Source organism: Diorhabda carinulata, chromosome 1 (assembly GCF_026250575.1).
Source record: "Diorhabda carinulata isolate Delta chromosome 1, icDioCari1.1, whole genome shotgun sequence".
Taxonomy (NCBI): Eukaryota; Metazoa; Arthropoda; class Insecta; order Coleoptera; family Chrysomelidae; genus Diorhabda; species Diorhabda carinulata.
The window spans coordinates 13,418,361-13,443,504 of NC_079460.1; the positions used below are offsets into that span (position 1 = coordinate 13,418,361).

General features: G+C 30.1%; 1 protein-coding gene across 2 annotated transcripts in view; it reads right to left on the bottom strand.

The window, feature by feature from the left end:
* The window catches only part of LOC130896068 (uncharacterized), a 65,051-nt gene that overhangs the window by 38,554 nt on the left and 1,353 nt on the right, over positions 1-25,144 (bottom strand). Inside the window, exon 2 of one of the 2 annotated variants that reach the window (XM_057803874.1) lies at positions 14,329-14,463. The exons of the other annotated variant lie outside the window; for it this stretch is intronic. Within the exon in view, the coding sequence (XP_057659857.1) occupies positions 14,329-14,463 (135 nt within the window). The remainder of the gene's footprint in view (positions 1-14,328; positions 14,464-25,144) is intronic. 2 annotated transcript variants of the gene reach the window in all.

The following is a 25,144-nucleotide window of genomic DNA, read 5'->3' on the forward strand; positions in this document are numbered from 1 at the left end:
TTTTATTAAAAATAGTATATGAGAAATAAATTTATATCCATTTTTAGTAACTATTTTAACTTTAAAAATTATTCGTAGTGTTCAAGTACCTCAAAATTCTATCGCGACACTGCGTAATAAATTTAAATAAAATATTTTTGTAAAATTCTTGCGTGCAACTGTTTGTAAGAAACTAGAGGAAATGTTCAGTGTTGATGACGTAATCACAAATTCATGTACCGAATAAAAATGATTATAAGTTACAAGACTTGAGTTAAACTACCCGTTTACAAAATTTATGTGTAGCTTAAATGAATATAATGTATGATATTTATGGATCATTATAAGAGTGAAAGTGTAGGGCCTCTACAAAATTTTGCATGAGTAATTTCAAAGTATATTACGGGTTTAGTTACTAATTACATTTAAAATCGCAATCAGCAAGCAATTGGAAGCCTTAGATACTTAGAACTTCAACAAGAAAAAATGAATTTTTTCTTTGGTTCCCACATCTCAAATATATAGCGGTAATCAATTAAATATATTAGAATTTACAAAATAGATATTTAAACTTCAATTCGTGTCATCCTATGTCACAAAAAAGATCAGTGATAATAAGTAATAACATATTCAAAAAAAGGATATACAGATACTACAATCAATTTAAAAACAAAACTGAAACGAAACATCAAAACATAAAACATTTTTCCTTACTATATGTACAAGGACTTTCCCCACAATTTTGATGAATTATTTCAATAAATATGATATTAGTATAAGTCATAGAGGACATAATATATTATACAAATATTTCACTAAATTAAAATCTAAAACACCAAAATCCAAAAGAAGTAATATTATATATCAAGTGTCTTGTACTAATTGTGAAGCTGTCTACATAGGGCAAACATCTCAGTATTTAGAAAATAGACTAAGAGGTCATCAATACGAAGAAAAAAATAGAACTGCATTAACGAACCATGAAATATAAAAAAAAAACATAAATTCAATTATAGAGATTCAAAAATTCTTGGAACGGGATCTAATTTACGGTCCACATTCATAAAAAAGAAAAAACTATATATGATAAAAAAGACCTAAATAATTTAAGTAAAATTCATAGCTCTATTTTGTAAATTCTAATAAAACTATAAATAATTTGATTGATTAAGTACTGCTACATATTTGAGATGTAAGGACTAAGGAAAACTTTATTTTTTTTATTAGATTTTCTATTTTGATTTAATTCTTAATTTGATGTTGATGATGTAGGTAATCTATTGATTAATATAAATACGCAAATTGTCAGTGTCAATATAATATTTTGAGAAAGACTTAAAGAAAAATCGAAGCATCAAATTTTATCTTCTTTCCAAAAGTTATTGAAAAAAAAACTAATTTTAAAACAGAAGAGACCTAAAATCAAGAACATTTAGATGCATTAATAACCTAACCTAATAATTATAATATAAATTAAAGTTTCCTGGGTTATATTACAGTTCATGACAATTATTCTTTAGAATTCTTCAGTAAAATATGTGCATTACATTTGTCTCTGACCAAATCCTCTTTAAGTAACGTTTAAGTTACTTCAATCTATTTTCCAAATTTTGAAGATTCGGCTTATAGGTGAGTTGCCTGAGCATACGCTAAATCGAACACATTCCATGCCAATCAGAAAAAGTGCTTACCCAACTGATACCAACTTTACCCAACACCTTGAACCACAACTACGGCGCCGAAATTTAGAGATAACTCAATTTTTTCAACTTTTGTTATTAGAATTTGGTTTTTCTTGAGCTTTACGATTGTTGACTTATTTTAGCTGCATAAAACTTTTATGTGATTTAGTGTATGTTTTAATAACTTTTTTAAGAACATTTTAAACAAATTTTCTAAGATTTTATTGTTATATTGTATGGTTTTATTGTTCATCCTATCATCAATGAAGCAACATCATGGATCTTGAGAGGTATGTAGTAGTTACATCATAATGGGGGTGGGGAGAAAATTAAAGAAATAATAAAGATTCGGTAACCAGATAATAATAGTTGTCCATTTTCTAGTGCAATTTTTAATTACTTGGTTATATAATGCACAAATGTGCATGTAGAAAAAAGAAAAAAACATATGTGAATATTCAACAAAAAGTCTTCGACCATCAGTACTATAAATAAACACATGTCAAAATATTTTCTTCAACAATGATTCGCTCAATGGACATTTAACAAATAGGCATAACATAATAATAAAACAATCTGTTTTTAATTTTAGGAACATTAAAGAATTGGAAACATGGAGATCACAAGGAAATAGAGAAGTAAATCATGCATGTCAAAAGAAAAACAAATTACCCAATGGAAATGAGAATATCTATTAAAATATATAATTTAAGTAATTATAAAGTTATATGCCATCATTATTTTTGCAGACGACTCGTTTTGTTTTCATTCTCTAAGGATATACCAGTACTAATCAAAAATGAAATTCAAAAGTAGGCAGTATTCATATATACGGGGAATGCCCTTCTCGGTTTATTGTTAAGTTGATGTAAATGGAAAGTAGGAATTAGCGAAACATTAAAGAAATATTATGTTTTATTTATTATTTCATAAATCAGGTTCAGTTAAAGTGACAATTAATGGAACACATGTGGAACATAACAATGAATTAGGAGTAAGTATTCTCCAAATAAGACTGAGCAGATCAATCAATAAGGAAAACTTTATTAAAGATACTACCACAATGCATGGACCATGATTATGTGAGAAGAAGAAAAACCAAGAAGATTATTTTGTATGTGGCACATTATTAAGAATTAGAATATACAGAGGAGGTACGTGAACAAACAAAATAATATAAGAAATGAAATGAAAAAGGAAATAAAGAAAATGATGAGAAGTATATAAAGGAGATGAATATAAACAAATTTATGTAACTGAAGGATGATTATCTTAAATAGGTATTTGCCTACCTCTTTTAGAGATGATAATAATGATATACATTTTTTGGTAGTAATTATTTTCAGAGTGAAGAAAGAAATACAATATGGTAGCATTGATACAGCAATCATACATAAATCAATACCAACATCTCGCAATAAAAAGTTTGAACAAATTTTAAAGTATGAATTTTACGTATTTAGCTTATTATATCAGATACAAACCATAAACATATTCTAATATATTTTGTTTTTATAGGGTTGTTACACGTACTGGAAGAAACTATAGATGAAAAGATGGCTGGAGCTGTTTTTATAAAGAGCAATCAAAAACTCTCTTCGCCAACAAAACGAAAAATACTGTCTACTACCTGTATATATTCATATACGTATACGTATAAATATATACGGAATTACATGACACATTTTGCTTAGTTATGATGTGTTTTGATGGAAAATATATATGTTTTCCATCATGGGAAAATGCACAGGTGAGTCAGAATATTATTCCATATGAATTTAACTAATTGCATGTAAAAAACCCAAGTTATTTTAAATATGTTTGATTGTCTCAAAAAGAAAAATATTTAGAAATTTTATAACGCAATCATGGCAAGAATTGCAGAATGGGCCAAAAATTTATCGAATTTTCACGAAATAAGTTATACTTAGATCAGAGAAAATGATAATAAAATTAAAAATTTACGCGAGAGATGTATTTATATATACTTATATCATCGTGAAGGTATCTAATAATTTGTAGTTTAAAACACAAAACCATGATGATTACCGTATCATCTGCAGACATTCTGAGAGACCCAATAGTTGTTGTTTTGACTAAAAGTAGTTCCACAGTCATGATGTTTAATTATTTAATACTTAAGGAAAACGCATTATGATAGTAAATGCTGGAACCAGAGACCATTTTGTTCCTAATACTCAAGTCGGGTAAATAAGAACTCGGAGGAGCAGTGTTTTTACACTCCAAAAATTCGTTATTGAAAGTCCTGTGTGAGATGCAAAAGATTTCGCATTATATCAAAATGTTTATCGCTTACTTAAGACGACGTGCCTAAGCTTAAAATAAAATTTAACAAAAACAACCTCTCAAAAAATATCTAAAACAATAAATAAAACTAAAGAGCTAAAACTAATTTTTAAGTTGTATATCGTTGTTGTCTATCATTCCTATGTTGTAGACATCACAGTTCACATTAAAGCTATGCTACTTTAACAGTAATATGGATTCGTTGAGATTAAGTCTAGATATATTTCAGAAGTAGAACATATGGAGAAATTTTGATTGTAGATCTATTTCAATAAATAACATATTTTTCATGGAATAGATAATTGGCATTCAGTTTATATCAAAGTATTACCTGGCATACCTACTTGAATCATCACATGAGTTAATGGATCACTTACCAAATGATCATAGAAATACAATTTGTTTCAATTATCAAAATATTTTAAATCTTCAATTACTAAATCAAATTTTAGTATATGAAAAATAAACAATTAGCAATTGAAATAATTTACAGTTACATTGAAATTAATGATGAAGAATTATGGATTGGAAGGCATTATGGTGGAGCACAATATTCGGTAGCGCGTGTCTATTTAGATGCTAATAATGACTGTATAAGGTGATATGTCAAAGGCATGTGCAGAAGAATGTTGGATTAATGGTTTAAGAGGCTATTGCATGTAGTATTCCATAACTATTTGTACGGCCATTATGTTGTCTTAAAAACCGCTCTAATGGCTTTTAAATGAATGTCCACGAGTACTTTTTCAACAAAATAACGCTCTTATTACACATCAAATTATCGATTTTCAAGTCAAATAAATGTCCATAATCTGTGTACAGAAAATATGGGAATATTATTTACCAAATATCTTCAATTTAAATTAAATTAAAGTATTAATCTGTCATATGTTATTTCGAATTGTTCCATGTGCTGATTAAGTAATAAATACCAAAAACAACACGATAAAAAGGGTTGGTTTACTGCTCCGTCGGTCCAAATTAAGCCAATTCCTATATGATTTAACAAATAGTTCAAAGAAAACGAGATCAATCAACTTAAATCCTAATAGTGTACGAGGTCTATAAAATGATTGAGTGATGCCTATAGGTCAAAAATGTGATGATCTCACTTTTTTCGGAAGTGCGTGTGTTACGGTATAAATCAACCAAAATCTCTAAAGGGATCATACTTATTTGTTACGTGCATAGTTTTATATATATTTTCGCTAAATATATAATTAATTCCTATTTGCCACTATTATTAATCACATACTAACAGATTTGGAAATAAAGCTAGAGTACACAACTAACACCATATATATATATATATATATATATATATATATATATATATATATATATATATACTTATTTTTGTACATATCCAATTTTTATGTAAATCAAATCAATATAAGATTTTAAATGAAAAATGGCTGAGTGGTAAGAAGTTTCGGTTCACAAATTCAATGACTTATCTCTGTAAAAATTTTTTGTAAAATTATCATTGTTTTGCGAAACATATGATAATTAATAAACAGTGTGTGTGAATTCAAATTATAATACAATTTGAGTAATTTTATTTTGTTATTTTATTATTTTTCAATAACAATTTTGAAGATTGAAAAGTTACACTGTGTAGTAAATTTACTGAGTATCCTTATGATAAATCTTTTATTGAAATTACAAAATTATATAGTAAAATTGCTAATCAAATATTCTAGTACCGTTAGTGAATTTTATAAAATTTCTTTAAATTAAATTGAATTATTTTGTTTAATAAATTTGCAAGTGGTTTCATAATTATATAATGGTTTCTGGTACTGAATATCATCAAACTATAAACATGTCGTATTTAATAATCTCTCAATTAATATATTCAATTGGGACAATCGTTTCTTCTACATATCGTCTTTATTATTGGTATGATTTTCCACAGCTTTCTCTCGTATATTGTCTGCTTATTGAATTTACACTGTCATTAGTGACAAAATTGTATTTTACGACGTATTACAATACCAATTTCATAATTACTCAATAGTATAGTAAAAATATAAAATCGTGACAATTAAATTGTTGACCCCTATCTATTATACGAGTTAGAAAGTATTAAATTTGACCACAAATCGTATTACCTAACACCGAATCACAAATAAGAGGCACTATAACCACTTCACATTGACTGATATGTTATAATTTATTTCCATTGTCACATGAATCATCTTGTATATAGTACAATCTCTTGAATGAATCCAATTATAAAAAATGGCAATAATAATGTTAATAAGGGATTTGTACAAGTTACTGAAATATAGTTCGTTTGATGATTGTTTTTAAAGGGCAACACTGTCTTTGTGATGGCTATTTTTATAGGGTATCTATTATGAAATTTTCATTCTTTACTAATTACAAGAAAAAATATTGGAAAATGTTAAGTTCATGTAAGTTTTGATAAGTCAACAAATGTATTGATTGTAAGCAAAGTCAGTTCTGTCGGAGAAATCTTTGGATATAGTTTATTCAACTGCAATGCATAAAATTGAAATTTTACAAATGATTGGATATTGAGGTAGAGCAAGAACATGAATTAAAGTTACGCATCTATTGAGTCAGAAAAATATTTCAAGTAAAATACAATACAAATTAAAATAAAAAATACAATTTAGGGAAAACGGCATTATAGAACAATGACTCATCATCCTAATATCTCTACCAGGTAGATATGTAATGATTTTGAAATTAGTCAGTGCTCTTCGTGACCACTGACTAATTTCTTAAATCATCACTTGAGACAACTTAATATAAAATAAAATAAAAATAAAATTGTTGATATTCGGCGGATGAAAATTCAACCTGGATAAGAGAAGGCCATACTCAAACCCTGAAAAAATGAATGTTTGCACAGGAATTTTTGCAAATCAAGTAATATTCTTAGGCGAGTACGATATTTGAAATTATTGCAAGAGGAGTTAGCTAATTCATTTCCTAGCCTTATAGATGCTGATGTATCAGATAGAAACCTTTGGTTCCAACAAGATGGAATGCCTTCCAATCTCATAACACCCAGTTAGATGGATAGGTAGAAGGAGATATATTGAAAGTTATTATAAATGTTCAAGACGAATTTTTATTGCTTTTAGAATATCACAAAATATACTCAAAGAACAAAAATATGAGTATTTGCTTAATTAAAATAATTGAATTAGATTATTTGATTACTTTTTTTATAACTCTGTTACTTTTTATTATCTCGAAATTGGCAAGGAATTAAAATATGATATTTGTCAGTTATTTATAACTCATGAAAACATCCTTCAAAATATCAACTTTTAATAATGATGACGTCGTTTATTCAAATTAAGATACCCTCTAGGTATATATCAATGTTGCTCGTAAAAATCAATCAATGATTAATTAGTATTGTTTTCTCTTCAGATTACAGTATGTCACTAAATACTGATACCTTTGCAAATAAAATATGAAATATAGAATAGGTAATAATGTTTATGTCTTTTATGAATTCAATAAACGTATCAATATGTATTTTGTTTATCTACACGTAAGGAAATTCAATGGAAATGACAGTTCTATGTTGTGTGTTCTTAAAACTGATTTGGTTTATACCATAAAAATAAATAATATCAATATATTAATTATCCTTACGGTGAATAGGATCAAGATAGATAGATTTCTTTGTTTCGCATTGAAATAAGGGAAAATGGATAGTATTCAACAATATAGTGAATATCTGGTGTTTAAAGGATCAATTGGCTCTGTTTAGTATAAAATCGTATTACAGTTCGAATATCGCGAAAGTTCTGCACCGTTGCAAGTTGTTTGGTATAAAACTAAACTAAACTAAACTAAACTAAACTTGTCATTCATTACAGAGTTTAAGCGTGATATTTTCAGTATTGTATTTGTTGAAGTGATTCCGAATTTCAATTTAGAGTTTGTAATTATAAGTAGTACTAGTATTCTAATAATATTTCTACCTTGAGTTTACCGGTACCTTATTAATATTAGCTGCAATCCTTTAATGAGCTATTTTGTTTTTCCGGTTCATTCAAAGGCCAGATATTTAATCGGCTTTTACATGCAAACAATAAGTGAAATATTCCTAGGTGTAAATTTAAAGCTAGATTTTTAACACAATAGTACCGCCAAAATAAAACGTTGGTGCTGAGGCTTAGACCATATTCGTATTTCAATTTACTGATAAATATCGTGATCTAGTGATTTTTTCTCATCGTTTTTCTATAAATATTTTATTTTTTGTTTCTGTAACAAGAAACAGTAATTTACAAACTTATTATATCATAACCTATCAACTGAACTTCGCTAATATAGAGACAAGTATGAGTAAATATAGTTCTTCAACTTAAAGGGATATGTCTCTTAAAATTTCTCTCAATAATTACCGTTTAAGATTGTTCGTTTCACACCTTGTGTAAAATATATAATAATAAGAATTTCAGAGGGTAGTTGTCTAAAAATAATACAGAAATGTTCTGATGGAAATAGTTATGTACGCTACTGATGTTCATTTTCACTTTTTATGAAATAGTTTAAGCAAAAGTGTTGATAATTAATCAACAAAATTACGTGGCAAACCGTAATCGATAATGAATTTTTACTAACATTAGTTAAAAATTTGGAAATAAAAAAATTTCTCATATTGCATAACAAAAATTTCAACCAAGAGTAATTGAGTAGGTTAACATTTTTCCTATTTTAGCAAGTACAAAATATAGTTGGGATATTAGCTAATTGGTATTTCTGGAACCGTTGATATTTATACTGAATACTGTTTACACTACCTCTACACTAACACAATTACACTGACTGAGTGGTAGTGCAAACAGTGTATTCAGTAGATGAAGATACACCATAATTCATTATTATTTCATGGATATTTAGGTATATAGGATTAGAATACGGATATGAGCTATTAATTGAAACTTCTATAGAACACTATACAGTTAAAACTGCTGACAACAGTTAGATTTATGTATGGTGAATAGTTAACGAAACTTAAAAGAGATATGTCATGACAATCGAGGTTGAGCAATTAACAAAATATTATAACGTTCAAACACTCAATAGGCGTCAGTTCCTTTTATATATACATGATGAAGCTCCCTCTAAGTTGATAGAAGGACTCCTAATTGATTCAGTAACTATTGATTTATTTATTGGTAGATGTGGAGAATCTCAATTCATTAACCACGTTCACACGATTTCAATTCTTTGGACTACATAGTTTCGTCGAATGTAAGATAAAATTTCATGCCACAGAGGTAAAGACACGTCAATACTTGTAAGATATAATATCTTCATAGCTAATGCCCTACAGTTTCGAAGATTAATACATTCTTTCGTAAAAGGGATTTTTATTACACTTACAAAATTAGGCTTCCATCAATACAATATGTTTTTATAACTAGAAATGTCGTATCTTGCTCTGTTTCTACTATGTGTACATAATTTGGGCAAATCATTTCCCTTAGATTGTGCGACTACTAAAAAAAGTGTAGATAACGGCAGCACTTTTTAAAAATTGGTTCATGAAATTTTTCTATTTATAAAAACATGTACATTCATTGAAGACGTTCAAAGTTCAATCACTTACACCAAATTCGAGACATGATTACTTGCCTTGCTTTAAAGTAGAGAAGAGCAGAGTTTGTTAACTAATTTTATTTTTATGTAGAGCTTGTACTGACATTAACTTTTCAATTCAATTTAAATTTACATCAAATTTGAAGTACTTGTCATATGATCCAATTATCTTTTAATTTCGTCTTAAAAAATTTTGCCACCTGTCTAGACAATCATATGGCACTTACCACCTGAGTGTTTATTCAATTGATACTGAGATTGTGGGAAGGATTATCTAGTTCTTGTAAACTAAATACTCTGATCAGATGTTGGGTTCGATTGATTGCAAGTGGACGAGCATTACCACGAAACAAAATTATAACTTTTCTCAGCATTTCACACCTTGTGTTTTTAATAGCACAACGCTTATCACTGTCTTCGAATTTTATAAGTCCTTATCTAGGTCACATACCCAAATATAGTTACCCACGCCCAGAAAAAAATGGCTATGTTTGGTACAAGCAATTTGTGCGGACAAACGTTTTCAATAATGAAACTAAGAAAAAATTGTCTTCGTAATTGGCTTTCGGATGACCTCCTTTTTTCATTGTTAACAATTCAGCATCACAATGGAGCTGGCTTATGGTGAAGTCCTACAGAAACAAAAACAGTTTCACATGTCACATGTTCCCACAAAGACCAGCGCTCCTCAACCTTTTACTTCGCGGCTAACTTGAGTTCAATTAATTGCAATTGAAAATGTTATTTTTTAATATTGCACAATAAATTAGTGTTTCAGAAAAATTGAAGTAATACTTTTATTCTAGTAAATAATGTAATGCTACAACTTGGCCCGCTATATATTTCGTTAACAAAAATTGGCACGCGAAGAAAAAAGTTTTCCCATCCCCGGTTTAAACGTTCCATCACAAATTCGTACACTCAAGGAAATTCATGAGAAACGCCTTGAATTTTCTGATCATCTTTTCTCACTAAATCATCAGTAATTACAGAAGAGCGGCCAATGCGTTCCTCTTTGTTTTGCACATTGTAGTGTAATTTCTACAGGATCTAACCAACTACACCTATTTTATAAAAAATATCGATCATTTCTATACCTTTAGAAGAAAGAAACCGGATAACAGACCGTACTAATTTAAAATAGTCGCAAAAAACCAGACGCAATTGAATAGAGATTGAGTACATCAATAGAAAGTGGTGTATTTTTTAATCAAGCCCAGAAAAGTAGGATTTTTGGATCTAAACAATCTGGTGACTATTGAGACGACGCAAAACGCAGATCGATTCGAATTGTGGATTGAGTTCGTCCTGCAACGTGTTGAAATATTTTTTCAATAGTCTAGCCAAATAAATTAAATTCGTTTCAGATTAAATGCTTCGTATACACGGTTTCATAATTTTATTACTATATCATTGTGAGTTCAACCCTCTCAACATATTTGGGTACATACAAAGAGTTACATAGTGAGCAATTTAAAATTGCAGACGTGGACCATTTACTTCGTAATTAAATAGAGAATTAGCATGAAGGAACGCTGTAAATCCCATTCAACCTGAGAAAAACTTTATGGGAAATTAGATTTTCCAGTGGATACGGTTATTGGACAAGTCGTTATTTATGTATGGGACTGATAGTAGTAGAAACAACAGTAACATTCCATATCAAAAGAGGCAGACTAAATGGTTTCGGTGAGGTACTTGTACTACGTTACTATAAAAATATTGTTTTCCTCAAATATCAAACATTATACAGCCTGGAACAGCCAAATGGAATAAATTCGTTAATAATTTTTATACCTACCTTCTACCTATGTAACTGTATCCAATATATATTAAAAAAAGGAATTTATTTTATTTCACAAATTCGCTACATTACAAGCTATACTTTTTTTTTCACTTAGCTCATGATATTGAGAAAGTGAGCAAAAGCATTCTAGCGTTCCTTTTTACTGTTATAAATGGCAACTTTAATGGAGATAAATATTTAGAACTGCTCCAAAAGAATGTCGTCCTATTTTTGACATACTTATATCCTGATTTAGCAAATCTACAAGTTCCTGCGAAAATAATATGGTTTCAGTAAGATGGAGCTCTATTATTAAATCAATGTTCGGCAATAACTCAACCAAATTTGGAATAATTTGGTTAGGTTTGGAATAATCGGTGCATAGTGAGGCGCGGATCGATAGAATGATCCGCTCGATCTCCCGATCTATCGCGATTAGATATCTTTTAGTGACGATATGTCAACAGTATTGTATACAAAACTAAACCCCTCAACTTGAGATGTTAAATAACTTGAGAAGACATTTCCATATCATATAGCATGTTGTCAAGACGCGAGCATTTATGTATATGATTTTCAGTATAATTTGTGAAATGAAATAATTTTATTTCTTTAATATTAATTCAAAATGAATAATGTACAGGGGGCTGCTTTTAAATTTGAAAAGTCGTATGTATTTTTTTGAAAAAAATGTCTGTTTAAAAATACAAATCAATGTGTCTAAACGTTTTTCTCACCACGCCCTCATTTATTTATCAAAGAATTTTCTCCATTTGGCTGCTCCACACCGTATTAGAATATTATAAATATTTCAGATCCCTCCGCTACTGGTGCTTGAATTGGAATTTATTTTATACTGATAATGTAGCTGACTAATTTTATTTTAAGTTTCTTAGACTAAAGGTTATAATATTCATGATATTTTTTTATCTTTAATATGCAATTAAATAAATCAAACTCATTAGAAACTTCATAATAATTATTACACATATTTTGGGAAATACTAGATATAAAATGACAATTTAACATATGGGAAAATTAGTTTATAAAATGGAAAATGGATGACTTGAGTGTAAGAAAAAAATTTGGAACAATAATGACCACGTAAATTTCTAAAGCAGTAGCTAACATTATGGAATGCAAGAAAAAGCTGCGAATTAAGGAGACGATCTATCCGACATTCCCTCAATCACTACTATTGACTGTATAGGAAAAGAGCCCAAACTGCAAGGTACAACAAATAACAGATAGATACTAGATACCGTAAAAGAAAACAGTTTGAAGTTAACGAAAGTATCAGTTAATATTCTCAACTATTTGGCGACAAAAAAAAATACATTAATAACAGTACTAGCTAAAATGCTGTCACTTCGTTCAGTTGTAATCTTGTTTCCCTTTCTCGTACAGGACCAACACACAATGGCTCCGTACTATATTTTCTATAATAATTAGTAATACATTCATTCATATATCGTGGATATCATTTTTTTCTTCATTTCTGTGTTAGCACAAGTTTAGGATTTCATTCTATTATCAAGAGATGAAAAATTAAGTTATTAGGGTAGTCAGTGGGTTAAAAATTAAATATTATTTTTTGGATTATTCTATACAGACAATATGTCGAATTATTTGTGTTAATCATTATATATTCATATTAAACCTATACTAAGCGACAAATAAATTGAAAAGTAAACTAAGCACAAATTTTCAAATAATTATATTATAAAGGAAAACAACTTGTACGAATGACTCAATAATCTAGTATAATAGTACCAATTGTAGTAGTATTGGCGATGAGTATACAAAAAATAAAAATAAATATTCAATCTTCAATTAAAATTAAATGCACTTATGAAATTTAGTCATTTGATTGATTGAGTGCGCCGTCGGATTAATAAGTAAAATATAATCTCCAACGACGTATTTAATTGACTACAATTTACCAGAGGTACTACGTGGCTTTTGTGCGGTATGTGAATTCCAGTAAACAGTAGACGTTTCATTGTAATGTTATTGAATGTTAATGCGTTTCTACCTATTGGTTATAGGAATCCATTAATTCAAATAAATTTTCATTAGAGAGTCAGTATTTATCAATACTGGAAAACTTTCTAGATCAACAAGAGAAGGTAGATTTAAAAAACCAATAAGTGTTACTAATTACCCTTCGCAAACTTTTTAGTATAGCATTGCATGTGAAATGTTCCGGAAAAAATTGTTTCTGAAGTTCACATTCAATTTTCTTGAATTTGGGTTTCGTGAGATACATTTCAGGAAAATTGAAGTTTCGGTAATCTCTTAAATTAATACTTTGCGAAAACCGTTGGAATGAAATTTTGCAAATGAAAATGTTTTAAGGCATTTCCTGGTCTCATTACTATGAAGTATTTTCTTCTCTTCCAAAATTATAGTATAATAATTTTTTAACCAACTGCTGATGGCCTCCTTTAATGAATCCCCTTGCATTTGTTAATTGAATTATGTGCCAGTGAAACTCACCCTTGCAATAGTAGATTTGTTATAATTTCTACACTACTTGATAGACTAGTATTTTTAAGATACAAGTTAATGTTAGGAGAGCATTGTAAAAACCTACTTATACAACGTACTGCAGACTAAAAGACACATTTCTTCGAAAATCATGCTTATTAAGATCGGTTCGATTTATATGTTAATATAAAATACAAAAAAAAATGCGAATATAGAAGAAGAAATATACTTCCATTTTTTTACTCAAAATATACTCTTCAGATAACAAACATTTTGTCTTAATGAATTAATGAGATTAATAATTTGAAAAAAAATTATATAGTGGATTACGACTTTCAATATTTTAGAGAGTGTTTAATTGTGTTCAACCATTTGTAACCATTAACTTTGTAGTTCATATAATTATTTTTATTCTTTATATTCTATCACTTAAAAAGTAAATTTTCGAAGAAATGAATCACAGAAAAGGAAGATAGAATTTACCCAGGCCTATGTGAGCTTTAACGCCACCAAGATTTCTAACTCGAAACAGCCCTGATTTCTTAAAAGCACAGTTGATGCTAAATCCAAAATCTGATTCCAATACACAGGTCGGTCGACCTAACCTCCAAGTCCCGCCTGTAAGGAAAATTAAGCTTTTACTGAACAATTACCATGCCATTAATTTTTACTTTCCTTACATCTTGCAATATACATTCAATCAGTAAATCATCTAGATTATCATGGCAAAATTTTCAAATTCCAAATGTATATATAAAAATCTCAATTTTATTGACGAAAACGTATTTTTCAATTATAAATAGATCGTGAAAAAATTGATGATTGTGGACACACAAAATTATAAAAAATTATAGCATTCCAAAAGTTGAAAAAAAAAAGTTTGTTCGGGTATGAAACCTTGCAAAAATCAGTCTTAGAAAGAAGCAAAATGAATAGTAGTAGTCCACAAATATCTACGGAAAGGGAAAGTTACTAAAAAAAGGTACAACGAATTAATTGTCTGTTCAAACAAATAAACAACACATATATTGCACATTAATAATGTTGTTTTCTTCTATCTCAAATGGATAAATACAATGAAAGAACAGACTGCTTTCTAAATGGTTATGAGGTCGGTTACCAACTACTATTTCACTTCCTCCTCTTATTTGTATATTGACCTGTATTCACTAGGTAATATTAATATTTAATGAAAATCCAATCAAGAACTGTCCTCCATTTTTGTATACCTTTATTTTAGGTAAATATTGATTCAAATTTCTTCTCCGTTCCTGTTTCGATCTTTTTTTTGAGAAGAATAGGTACACCCCCTGACAAGGTGAGAACAAGCAGATATAATATTGTTGAAAAAATCCAGATTACACCCAACTCACCACAGAACTATTAAACGATAATTTTGCCATCTTTAATGAGCAAAATAAATTAACAAATCTTCAAAAGCGATAGTTAATTGCTTGAAAGAACTTTGGTTTTAGAAGAGAACACAGTATCGACAAAAAATCTACTTAGAAGCGGAATATACCACTCGAGGGGAATATGGAGAAACGATTTTTCTCGATATAAGGAGGGCCTACAATGAGAGGACTTCCTAATAGTTATTTTCACAAGATAGACCCATATAGAAAACTTGGCCAACTATATATTTACAGCGGCAGCCTTCTAGTGAAGATTATAAATAAGATAAGATTTTTGCCAAAATAATAGATTTTTATACATATATAAACAAAATTTGAAATAAGGTGTATTTTAAATTTTTTTACTAGAATAAATATATCACACAATCATTCCAATACGTTCAAAGTAAGAAAATAAGAAAAAATCATATTTATAAAAGAATATATTTTACAGCGTAGGAACAAGGAAAATATAGACACTATGTTTATACATTCTTTTTGAGAATTAGGTTATTTATGTTTCCTTTCAAATTTCGACAATAAAAATACGATTGTTTTTGGATCTAACTATAAACTTTCAGAATACTATAACTATTTAATGTTATATTCATAACTTTCTTCAAACGCTCTTATGGTTGAATACCCTCCCCCCTCCCAATTATTAGGACTCTGACTTATTATTTTTTAATTCTAAACTTTTACAATATTCTAGATTTGCTATTCTTTATATATATACAAGACTATAGATTCTATTGTATTTTTGTGGGTGGTCAGCTAACATTTTACCCTATTTAATTACAATTTATCGCATATTTTTGCAACTTCGACTATTGTTCTCCATTTTTCTCTGTCCTGCATCAGTTTGTTCCAGTCATGTACTCCCAGATTTTCCATTTCTTGTACAATCTGAACTATCTACAATCTATTTTTTGGTCTACCAGGCAATCTTCTCTCGCTCGATCTCAATTTTTTATTACCTAATCGAAATTTCATTGATCAGTGCAAATTATTCATAGTTACATTGAAATTTATAGTTATATTCTATGAATTTACATGGAATGAACTTGATTGATAATTGCTTCTCTTTCGTATATTGAAATGTGAGTTTTGATAATTAAGAGTCTATTCTCCGTTTGTTAAAATATCAGACAGTGCAATTGTGAGAGTTGGTATAGTGCTGAAGGATTGACACTGAAGGACACAAGATCCTATTTCAGTATTTCTATGGTAGGTGATTTGTTCATTCATAAATCTAGTTGTAAATTTGCTTATATTCATCAAAAGCGCCGTAAGTAAGTCGAAATGTTTAAAATGTGTTCTATTATAGCTAAGGATGCTAGAAAAATATCTTGATTAGGTATTTTTATAAACTGGTATTTAGCATCGGCGAGATCTCTTCTAAAAAGTACTTAAAATCTTCGGACACCATCGATTAAAATTAAAATTAAATGATAGTTAAATTGCAAGAAACTAACATTCTAAATCATACAATAAGTTAAGTTCAGCAGATTGAATTTGGATTGACGGAAAGTTAAAAATTGATTAAATAAAAAATAGAATTTTTGGTGTAAGTCTAGATACAATTGGTCTTTAAAAATGATTTATATAATGGATGCTTATGATGATAAAATTGACAAATCATATTGTGAACATATAGGTACAGAAATGTAATTGTATAAAGTGTGGGCATTGTATACATCGAACGCCTACAGTTTGACAATAAATTTTAACTTCACATATTAGCAGATTTTCAGCTAAGAAATAATTTATTTATTTTGAATAGAATCTAGTTTTCAAAAAAAGTTTTCTAAATATTTTTATATAAAACTATATAGTTTTTTTACATCGTTGGCTTTTCACGTCTCTAATGCTATTCAATAGATCTACCAAAGCACTTTCAGAAAGAATAACCCAAATTTTATTGAAGAAGTTTTGTTTCTGTCGGTAAAAATATTACTATTTTTTGGGGTACTGGTCAGGTAAGTTCTTTGTGACTATCCTATTAAAACTAATAACCAGATTATTTGATGGCCTTTACAAGAAAACTTGTTCAAGACTTTCTTTATATCAATCCATGAGACTCAATATGTATAACGTTTTCTGTTCATTTTTTCAAATGGTAGAAATTTTTCTAGGGAATCATAAAGTAGAGGATAACAGAAAATCATAAAATTTAAAATGTAGCATGAGTATCTCTATATCTACCACGATGTTTTCCAGCAAACTGGAGTGATTATAATAGAAAATGAAGGAAAAGATTCTAACCTTATATCAATCAATATCCGGGACCATAGAACATACATATGATGATCGACAATTCTACTCAAAAGTAACCAGGAATAATTGAATAATCGTGGACAAGTATAGAATTTATAAGGAAGAGGAAAAGTTTCAGTTCACTTACGAGTAGTTTCAAAATACCTTTTCATTGCAAGCATACGTAAAAAACATGTAGAGAGAAGATGTAGCTGCTTTGATTCAACACAAACATTTGAATGTAGATTATAAGTCTATAGCTGGGAGGCGAGCTGTAGATTGCGGAAGAAGCTTTGTTTAAAACCTTAAAAGTGTAGTGGAATTCAATATCAATTATTATCTACGTTGCAACAGTTGCTTTGTCATTATTCAAGGGAGTCAATGATTACACATGTATCGAAAATAAATCTTGATTCCATTTCCAATTTATGGTTAACTTCAGAAGTTATTTTTCAATATAGGCTCATTCACAGAGATTTTTTGTGCACTAAGTGAACTACAGAAAAAAACATTCGTCTCCATACATTATGATGATGAAATGGAGATATCAAGGTAACAAAGTGGTGTTTGGATGACCTAATAGATAATTTATGATATAAATGTGATGTAAAATATTCAAATTTAACCTTAAAAAATTACAAACGTTCGAATAATTTTTACAGTATGTTGATATACAAGATAAAGCTATTAAATATGAGGCATATTTTTTAAGTAAGTACCGATTTGGAATTAAAAAAAGAAGAAAGAAAGATTTGATGAGATCTTTGGTGTGATTAGCCCCATGTGGACGGGCATTGTCATGCAGCAAAACGATACCCTTACTCAACTTGCCACGTCTTTTGTTCTGGATTGCACGACGTAGATTGTTCAATGTCTCACAATAAGGCGCTGCATTGCGAGGCCGAAACTTTTCTGTCCCAAAAAACTGTGCACATGATATTCCGGGCAGAAATTGTTTGCTTAAACTTTGCTTTTTTGGGTGATGATGAATGTCGCCATTTCATGGATTGTTGTTTCGATTCTGGTGTGACGTAGGCTACCCATGTTTCGTCACCAGTAACAATTTGGTCTAAAAAATCTTCACCTTCATTGTGGTACCGCTCAAGGAAAGTCAATGCACTGCCTAAACGTTGGGTTTTGTGCAAATCCGTCAACATTTTTGGAACCCAACGTGAACACAATTTCTGGTATTTCAAGTTCCAGGTCACAATGCGATACAAAACACTACGAGAATATTGAGGAAAGTAGTCGCACAATGATGAAATTGTAAAGCGTCTGTTTTCTCTCACCTTTTCGTCCACTTTCTGCACCAAATCTTCATTAACGACCGAAGTACGCCCACTCGGTTCTTCATCATGCACATTTGTGCAATCATCTTTAAATGCTCTCACCATTCCATCACACATAATGTTTTGTCCGTAAACTTCACAGATCTCACGATGAATATCGATTGGTTTTACGCCTTTAGCACTAAGAAATCGTATAACAGCACGTACTTCACAATCGGCGGGATTCACGATTGTCGGAGGGATCTTAAACACTCAGTAAACAACGTACACAATGAAGAAACAGACTGTATTGGCGTCAGTGTGTAAACAAGAGATGTAGGTAACCAACGCGCATGTGCGGAACGCCAACCTTGGGGTTGCGGCGGCGGAATCGCAAAACGGTACTTACTTAAAAAATTTGCCTATATAAGTCTGACGGTGACATTAAAGAAATGCGGATGTGCCAAATGCCAGCAACCGACAACTGTTACCACGAAACCTCAAGTTACGAAGGCCAAGACTTTCGCTACTGTACCTAAATCAGCATAACATTAGGCTTCATCTAGATCCGAGTTGCTTTTTTTATTTCTCCGGAAATATCAACTAATTGTGGTGATGAATATTTAGGAATTGCGATATTAAATTATAATTTATTGGAACAAATGTATGACAATTAATCATGTGCACGAGTTTTTTGGATGGTTCTAGTGTTTTTGAAATGATTAAGTATTCGTACGATTGCTGAAGTTCAATACAAAAATCCGTAGGGCGAATTTTACAAAAGTTTATCATGCAAAAAGTTAAATTGGTGCCTTACTTCTGAACTAAAAGCTTCCAAAAATGTTTCTATTTATATTTTGAAAACGACACTTATTGGAAAGGATGATGGCAGGTGACGATTCACGTTTTTGTATATTTACTTGAAACGAAGCGCCAATCTATGCAACAATAGCTAATTTTCATCGAGAATAAAAAAACTCGAATTAATAAATCAATGTTGTAAGTACGCTAAGTAAAATACATGATTTGAAATAAAATATTTTACAGGGTCAGTCTCGTTATTTAATAACCAAACCTCGTACAATAATTGAAAAATACGTATTTTTATAATTTGAAATTAGGAAAAACCAACTTGAAACAACTGGATCTTTACATATTTAGTTTATGTTCCTATTAGACAATCTACAAAAACCTTCAAATATTCACGTGGGAAGTTCTTCTACTTTAAACTTTTCTCATATTCTCAGATGCAAATTTCATCATTTTTGCTAAATGAAAGTGAATTGCTTTCAGGGCCGAATTACGATTTATAAGGCCCGGGGCTAAAATAATGACGGAAACCCGGAAAAATTCACAAAATAATATTAATACGTTAGATTTGTGGTATCAACACATCAAAAAATACAGAATGATTTCCAAATGATGGGGCCCTCTTGGACCTGGGGTCCGGGGATATAACCCCCCAAGCCCCTAGCTTAATTCGGCCCTGATTGTTTTTTATATATATCATATAATATTGAAAGTTTTGTCATATTATTCCAACCTAATAACAAACAATTAGTCGTAAAATAAAGTTTTGGTACTTTCATATCTAGCTTATAGTTATTTTTAGTTTGTTCATGGTCTTACAAAATTAATTAACTTCAGATATTCAATACCATTTAAACATCAATAATAACTGACAACAAATTAGGAAATTTAGAATTCCGGGATTTTTCGTTAAAACGTGAATCGTCAATAGAATGGATTAAGCATTCATTAGATAAATTTTGTGTACTGTGGATAAATTTATTTGTGAAAATTAAGATGAAATAATACCTCACTACTATAATTAGGATTAATTCATGTCAGTGGCGGATATAGAATTTTATTTGGGAGGAAGGGGTTGAACGGGGGCAAATTTTGTGACCCACTATAAGAGCATTTTCGATAGGGCGCAATTATTTCAATGAAACTAGATAAACGGAGCGGACACAAAAATCAAAATACTTTATGTTGATTGATTACAGTATATGTAGGTAATTAACCTATTCTGGGATATTGTGTTTTCAGATTTGAGGGGGGAGAATAGTCGGAGTAAAGAAAAGTTTCAGAAAAATATTTAAAGAGAAACAGTTGCAAAGTTGAATGAAATAGTAGAAACAAGTTGAGAGATACAGAACATTTTGAAATATTTGGAAAAGTAAAATGATGAGCACAACTAAAGGAAGAAACCCAAGAGAATCATGTTAGAAGAATTATCTCAAATATAAGATGAGTAGATTTTTTGAGATTGGAATCATATTTTATTTAAATTTGACAATCATTTCCCATTTCCATTCCATCATTTTGGAAGCCAAAGGAAGAATAAAATTCCAATAATCCTTTGAGAACAAGTTTTTGTGAGACTTTTATCTTAGCTATTTTTCTTAAATTTACTACAGTTAAAAATGATATTTTTTTTTATAACATAATTATATAACTATAAATTTATATTTAATTGTTAATACATGGATTAATTATATTAGGTGATTATTAGAATAGATTAGAGAAGAAATAGAAGAAATCATTCCTTGTAAAACTTAAATTCTTTCGATTTAGAGGCTTTTAGATCTGGTTTGGCATTCATTTTATGAAATTGCAATTTCAAACCAGCTAATTGGATCAGAGCTCTTCAACTGCCACTTAGCTCTAATTTGTAGATAAATAAAAAATAGTTTTTAATTTAGATTCTAAGAATTTGAAGGATACTATTTTTTGACCTCGTAATATTTAAGTAAGACTGCTAAACGGTAATAATGTTTCTTTATTGAGAAAGTTTTTTTCTATATCCTATTCAATAAATTTTAATGATCGGTCAAGCTGGTAAAACCTATTAAATATTCTGATGAGTATTTAATATAAAGTAATTTCTAAACAGTCAAAAATTCCCCACTTTTTTATGAACAAAACAAAACATATTTTCCTTAAATTTCGAAATTATTCAATGAGGACAGACATAGAGTGCTATTTAAAATGAACAGCTATATTTCTATTTGAATTATAATGAAGATAATTTCGGCTTAATGAAAATAATTTTCACATATTCAAAACATTGTGTGAATAGTAAACTGGAGAGATTTACAGATGTGATCATAATGTATGAATATGAGTGCGATGGAGTTACTTAGTTTATTGAATAGGTTTAAGATTAGAGAAAAACCTAGCCAAAAGAATTCGAAATTTTGTAAAAAGAAAAATAAAAAATATTTCATATAAGACCTTGAAATCAACGGAATACATCGTAAAATAAATTTTTAAAAAACATCTTGCTGGTTACGCCAAAGGTACAAAAAAAATTGAGTAGCATTTCATGATAATAGATTAATTAGAAACATACGTCAAGAAACATATGTGTAAAAATAAAAAGTAGAAAATATACCGATTACTACATACATTGTAGTGTCACGTAAAAAATTATTATGTTAGTATCTTAGATTAAAGTAAAATTTTGAAACTTTACTGCCATTCTATAAAACGTTGTCTAGATAGTAACCGTACTATGATAAGATGGCTTTCTACGGTACTTTTCTAGATTACTTAGTATATAAATATAATAAATATGACTAATAACTGTTGTGGAAACAAGATGTATTCAAAATATTCAATATGACTCTCTTTTCTCTTATACCCAAAAATCTCAAACTTTGATTCATCACTCTAAAAAACTCTCTCCCACTCTTCATATGTCGAATTTTTATATTTCTTAGCTCACTGCAGCCTCTTAATTTTATTTTGACGTCTTAAAAGAGATTTTTCCACTGCCACCTTTCCAAAAAGACCAGCTTCTCTAAATCTCCTTCTCCTGGTAGATGCATATTTTTTCACGTTGTAGATCACGATATGTCCGAGGTGTTTTCAATTCGGCAGCAACCGTACAGTTAGTTTTGCCTTGGCCATGAAGATTTGCGATTAATGCACCAGCTTAGACCGATAACTTCTTGGTTTTACCCATTTTAAAACTGACAAGTCTGAATGTACGAAAACGAAAACAATTCGTATAAGAACTTAACACAAAGTATAAATCACAGCACGTTCTTACGCCTCACAGGGCTAACTGAGCAAGAGGGTTTCTGAAATCATGAGATTGCTAGGCGTTTAAATATGCCGCGAACCTCGATAAGGCGGGTAGTGACACTTTTTCAAGAAACTGGTGGCGTTGCACGAAGGCCGGTGTCTGGTCGACCTAGAGTGACTTCAGAGAGGGAAGATCAGTATATGGCTAATTTCACTCGAAGATACCGAAGAATAACGGTAACAGCCCTTCGAAGTCATTTTTTGCATATCTACCGAAGAGTAATTTCGAGAAGTACCATAAAAAGGAGGTTACATTCTTTAAATCTCAGGGCAAGAAGACCTTTAAGGGAACCTAGACTTCTACCTCGACATAGAGCTGAACGTCGCCAATGGGCCGAAGAGCATCGAAATTGTCTTTTACCCCAATGGCGCAACGTCTTATTTTCTGACGAGTCACGATTTGGCTTAAGAGTGATAGTCACCGGGAAAGAATTTGGAGAGGCCCAGGTAGACGCAAGAAGCGTTGTCTCTTATCAAGGTGGATCAGTTATGTTTTGGGGGGGGGGGTATAATGTATGGTCGCCGCACTCCACTTATTCTTATTGAGCGAACAATGACCGATGCCATATACGCTGAAAACATCCAAGCAATCGTGCAACCTTTGCGTAACTAATATGGCGCAAATTTCATTTTTCAAGATGATAATGCCAGACCACATCGCGAACCAAGTGTACAGAATATGCTACAAGAGGGAGATATCCAAAGATTAAACTGGCCAGCAAACTCGCCAGACATGAATCCCATCGAACATGTATAGGATTATCTTGGCAAAGCAATATCCAATAGAGAAAACCCCCCTCTAACTCTCCGGGACATAACTGCAGCTGTTCAAAAAGATTGGAACAATATGCCCAATAATGTTATTGATGAGCTAATTCGTAGCATGCCAAGACGCGTTGGATAATTAATTACAAGAAGAGGTGGAAACATAAGTTATTAAGTTATGTTATTTCCAGTATTCACATTTTTTTCTTAAAAAAAAAAGATTTTATTTTGTTTTTTTTTCGAATTTATTTTACAAAATTCTGCTTATTTTTAAGTTTTTACTTTATAATTGTTTTTATTTGTATGATAAGATAAACAAGTATTTGCAAACAAAAAATCCTCAAATTAAAATAAACTTGCGAAAAATTACCAAGGGGGGCCAAGACTTTTGGAGATGTGTATACAAACATTTGCTCATATAAAGTGAACAAATAACGGACACTATTATCATTGGTTTATACCTTCCGACCTTCAATTGACAATATGAAAAAGGAATTTGTTAAAGTGTATTATTTTGAAATATAATGGATGTATTATCGGCTGGGCAAAAACTTTTGACCGGTAGTGTATATATAGACAAAACAATTGCCTATGCAAGAATATGTCTTTTTTTAAGAGCTGAGGTATTAAATATTTAGGTACATTTAAGTTTAATATTATTTATATAACAGTGAACTTGACACATAGAAACATTTGAATGTTTTTTTGAGTTTTTTCGAGGTAATGTTAACCACAATATTAATTTTTTTGCCACTCGTTGTTACAGAAACGAGCAGAACGTTTGATTTATTTAAAGACGTATTTGTATTCACTTCGTGGAACTACAACCCTGTTAATCCAGAAACAAAGTATGAAATTTACTTCAGTTGTGCAGTTAACTTTCCAGCGTGTGACGTCATACGTCTCACGAGACCAACGCTTTTACAGAAATGACGATTTTAGCGTTCCAAAATTTACTCAAATGAAAATGTGTTCTGAATATCATAAGAAGAATATTTCACACTTGACTTCCAATAAATTATTGTTTGCATGACATATTATTAATAGTGGATGAATAATTTTAGTGTCAACAAATATGAGAAAATATGAGAAAAATGAGGTTTCACCTTCGAAATAAGCCCCTGCTACGTGCTTTTACGTCTTTTAATTATTGAAAGATATCAGATAAACATGATAGTGCGTTATTACGCAGCAAAATATTCGACTTTTCTAAAAAATCTGTTCTTTCAATCTCTTAGCCCTTATGTTTTATTCCTAATAGCTTGTTCAACTCTTTGGCAAGTTCCAAATGCACAACACTAGAAAGAAACTGTGAGCATTACCTTCACATTCGCTCAAGTTGAAGACGGCATTCTAAAGTTTATTTATTCATAGACATATATTTCATGGAATTTGATTCTTATAGTAGCCGACGAATTTGTTTCTGCTTCTAATATAAAGTCTAGGGTAAATAGGCTTTCAGTACTTGGTGCCATTACTTCTGTGCAACATCGTTTAAAATTGTATACAAAAGTAACCCCG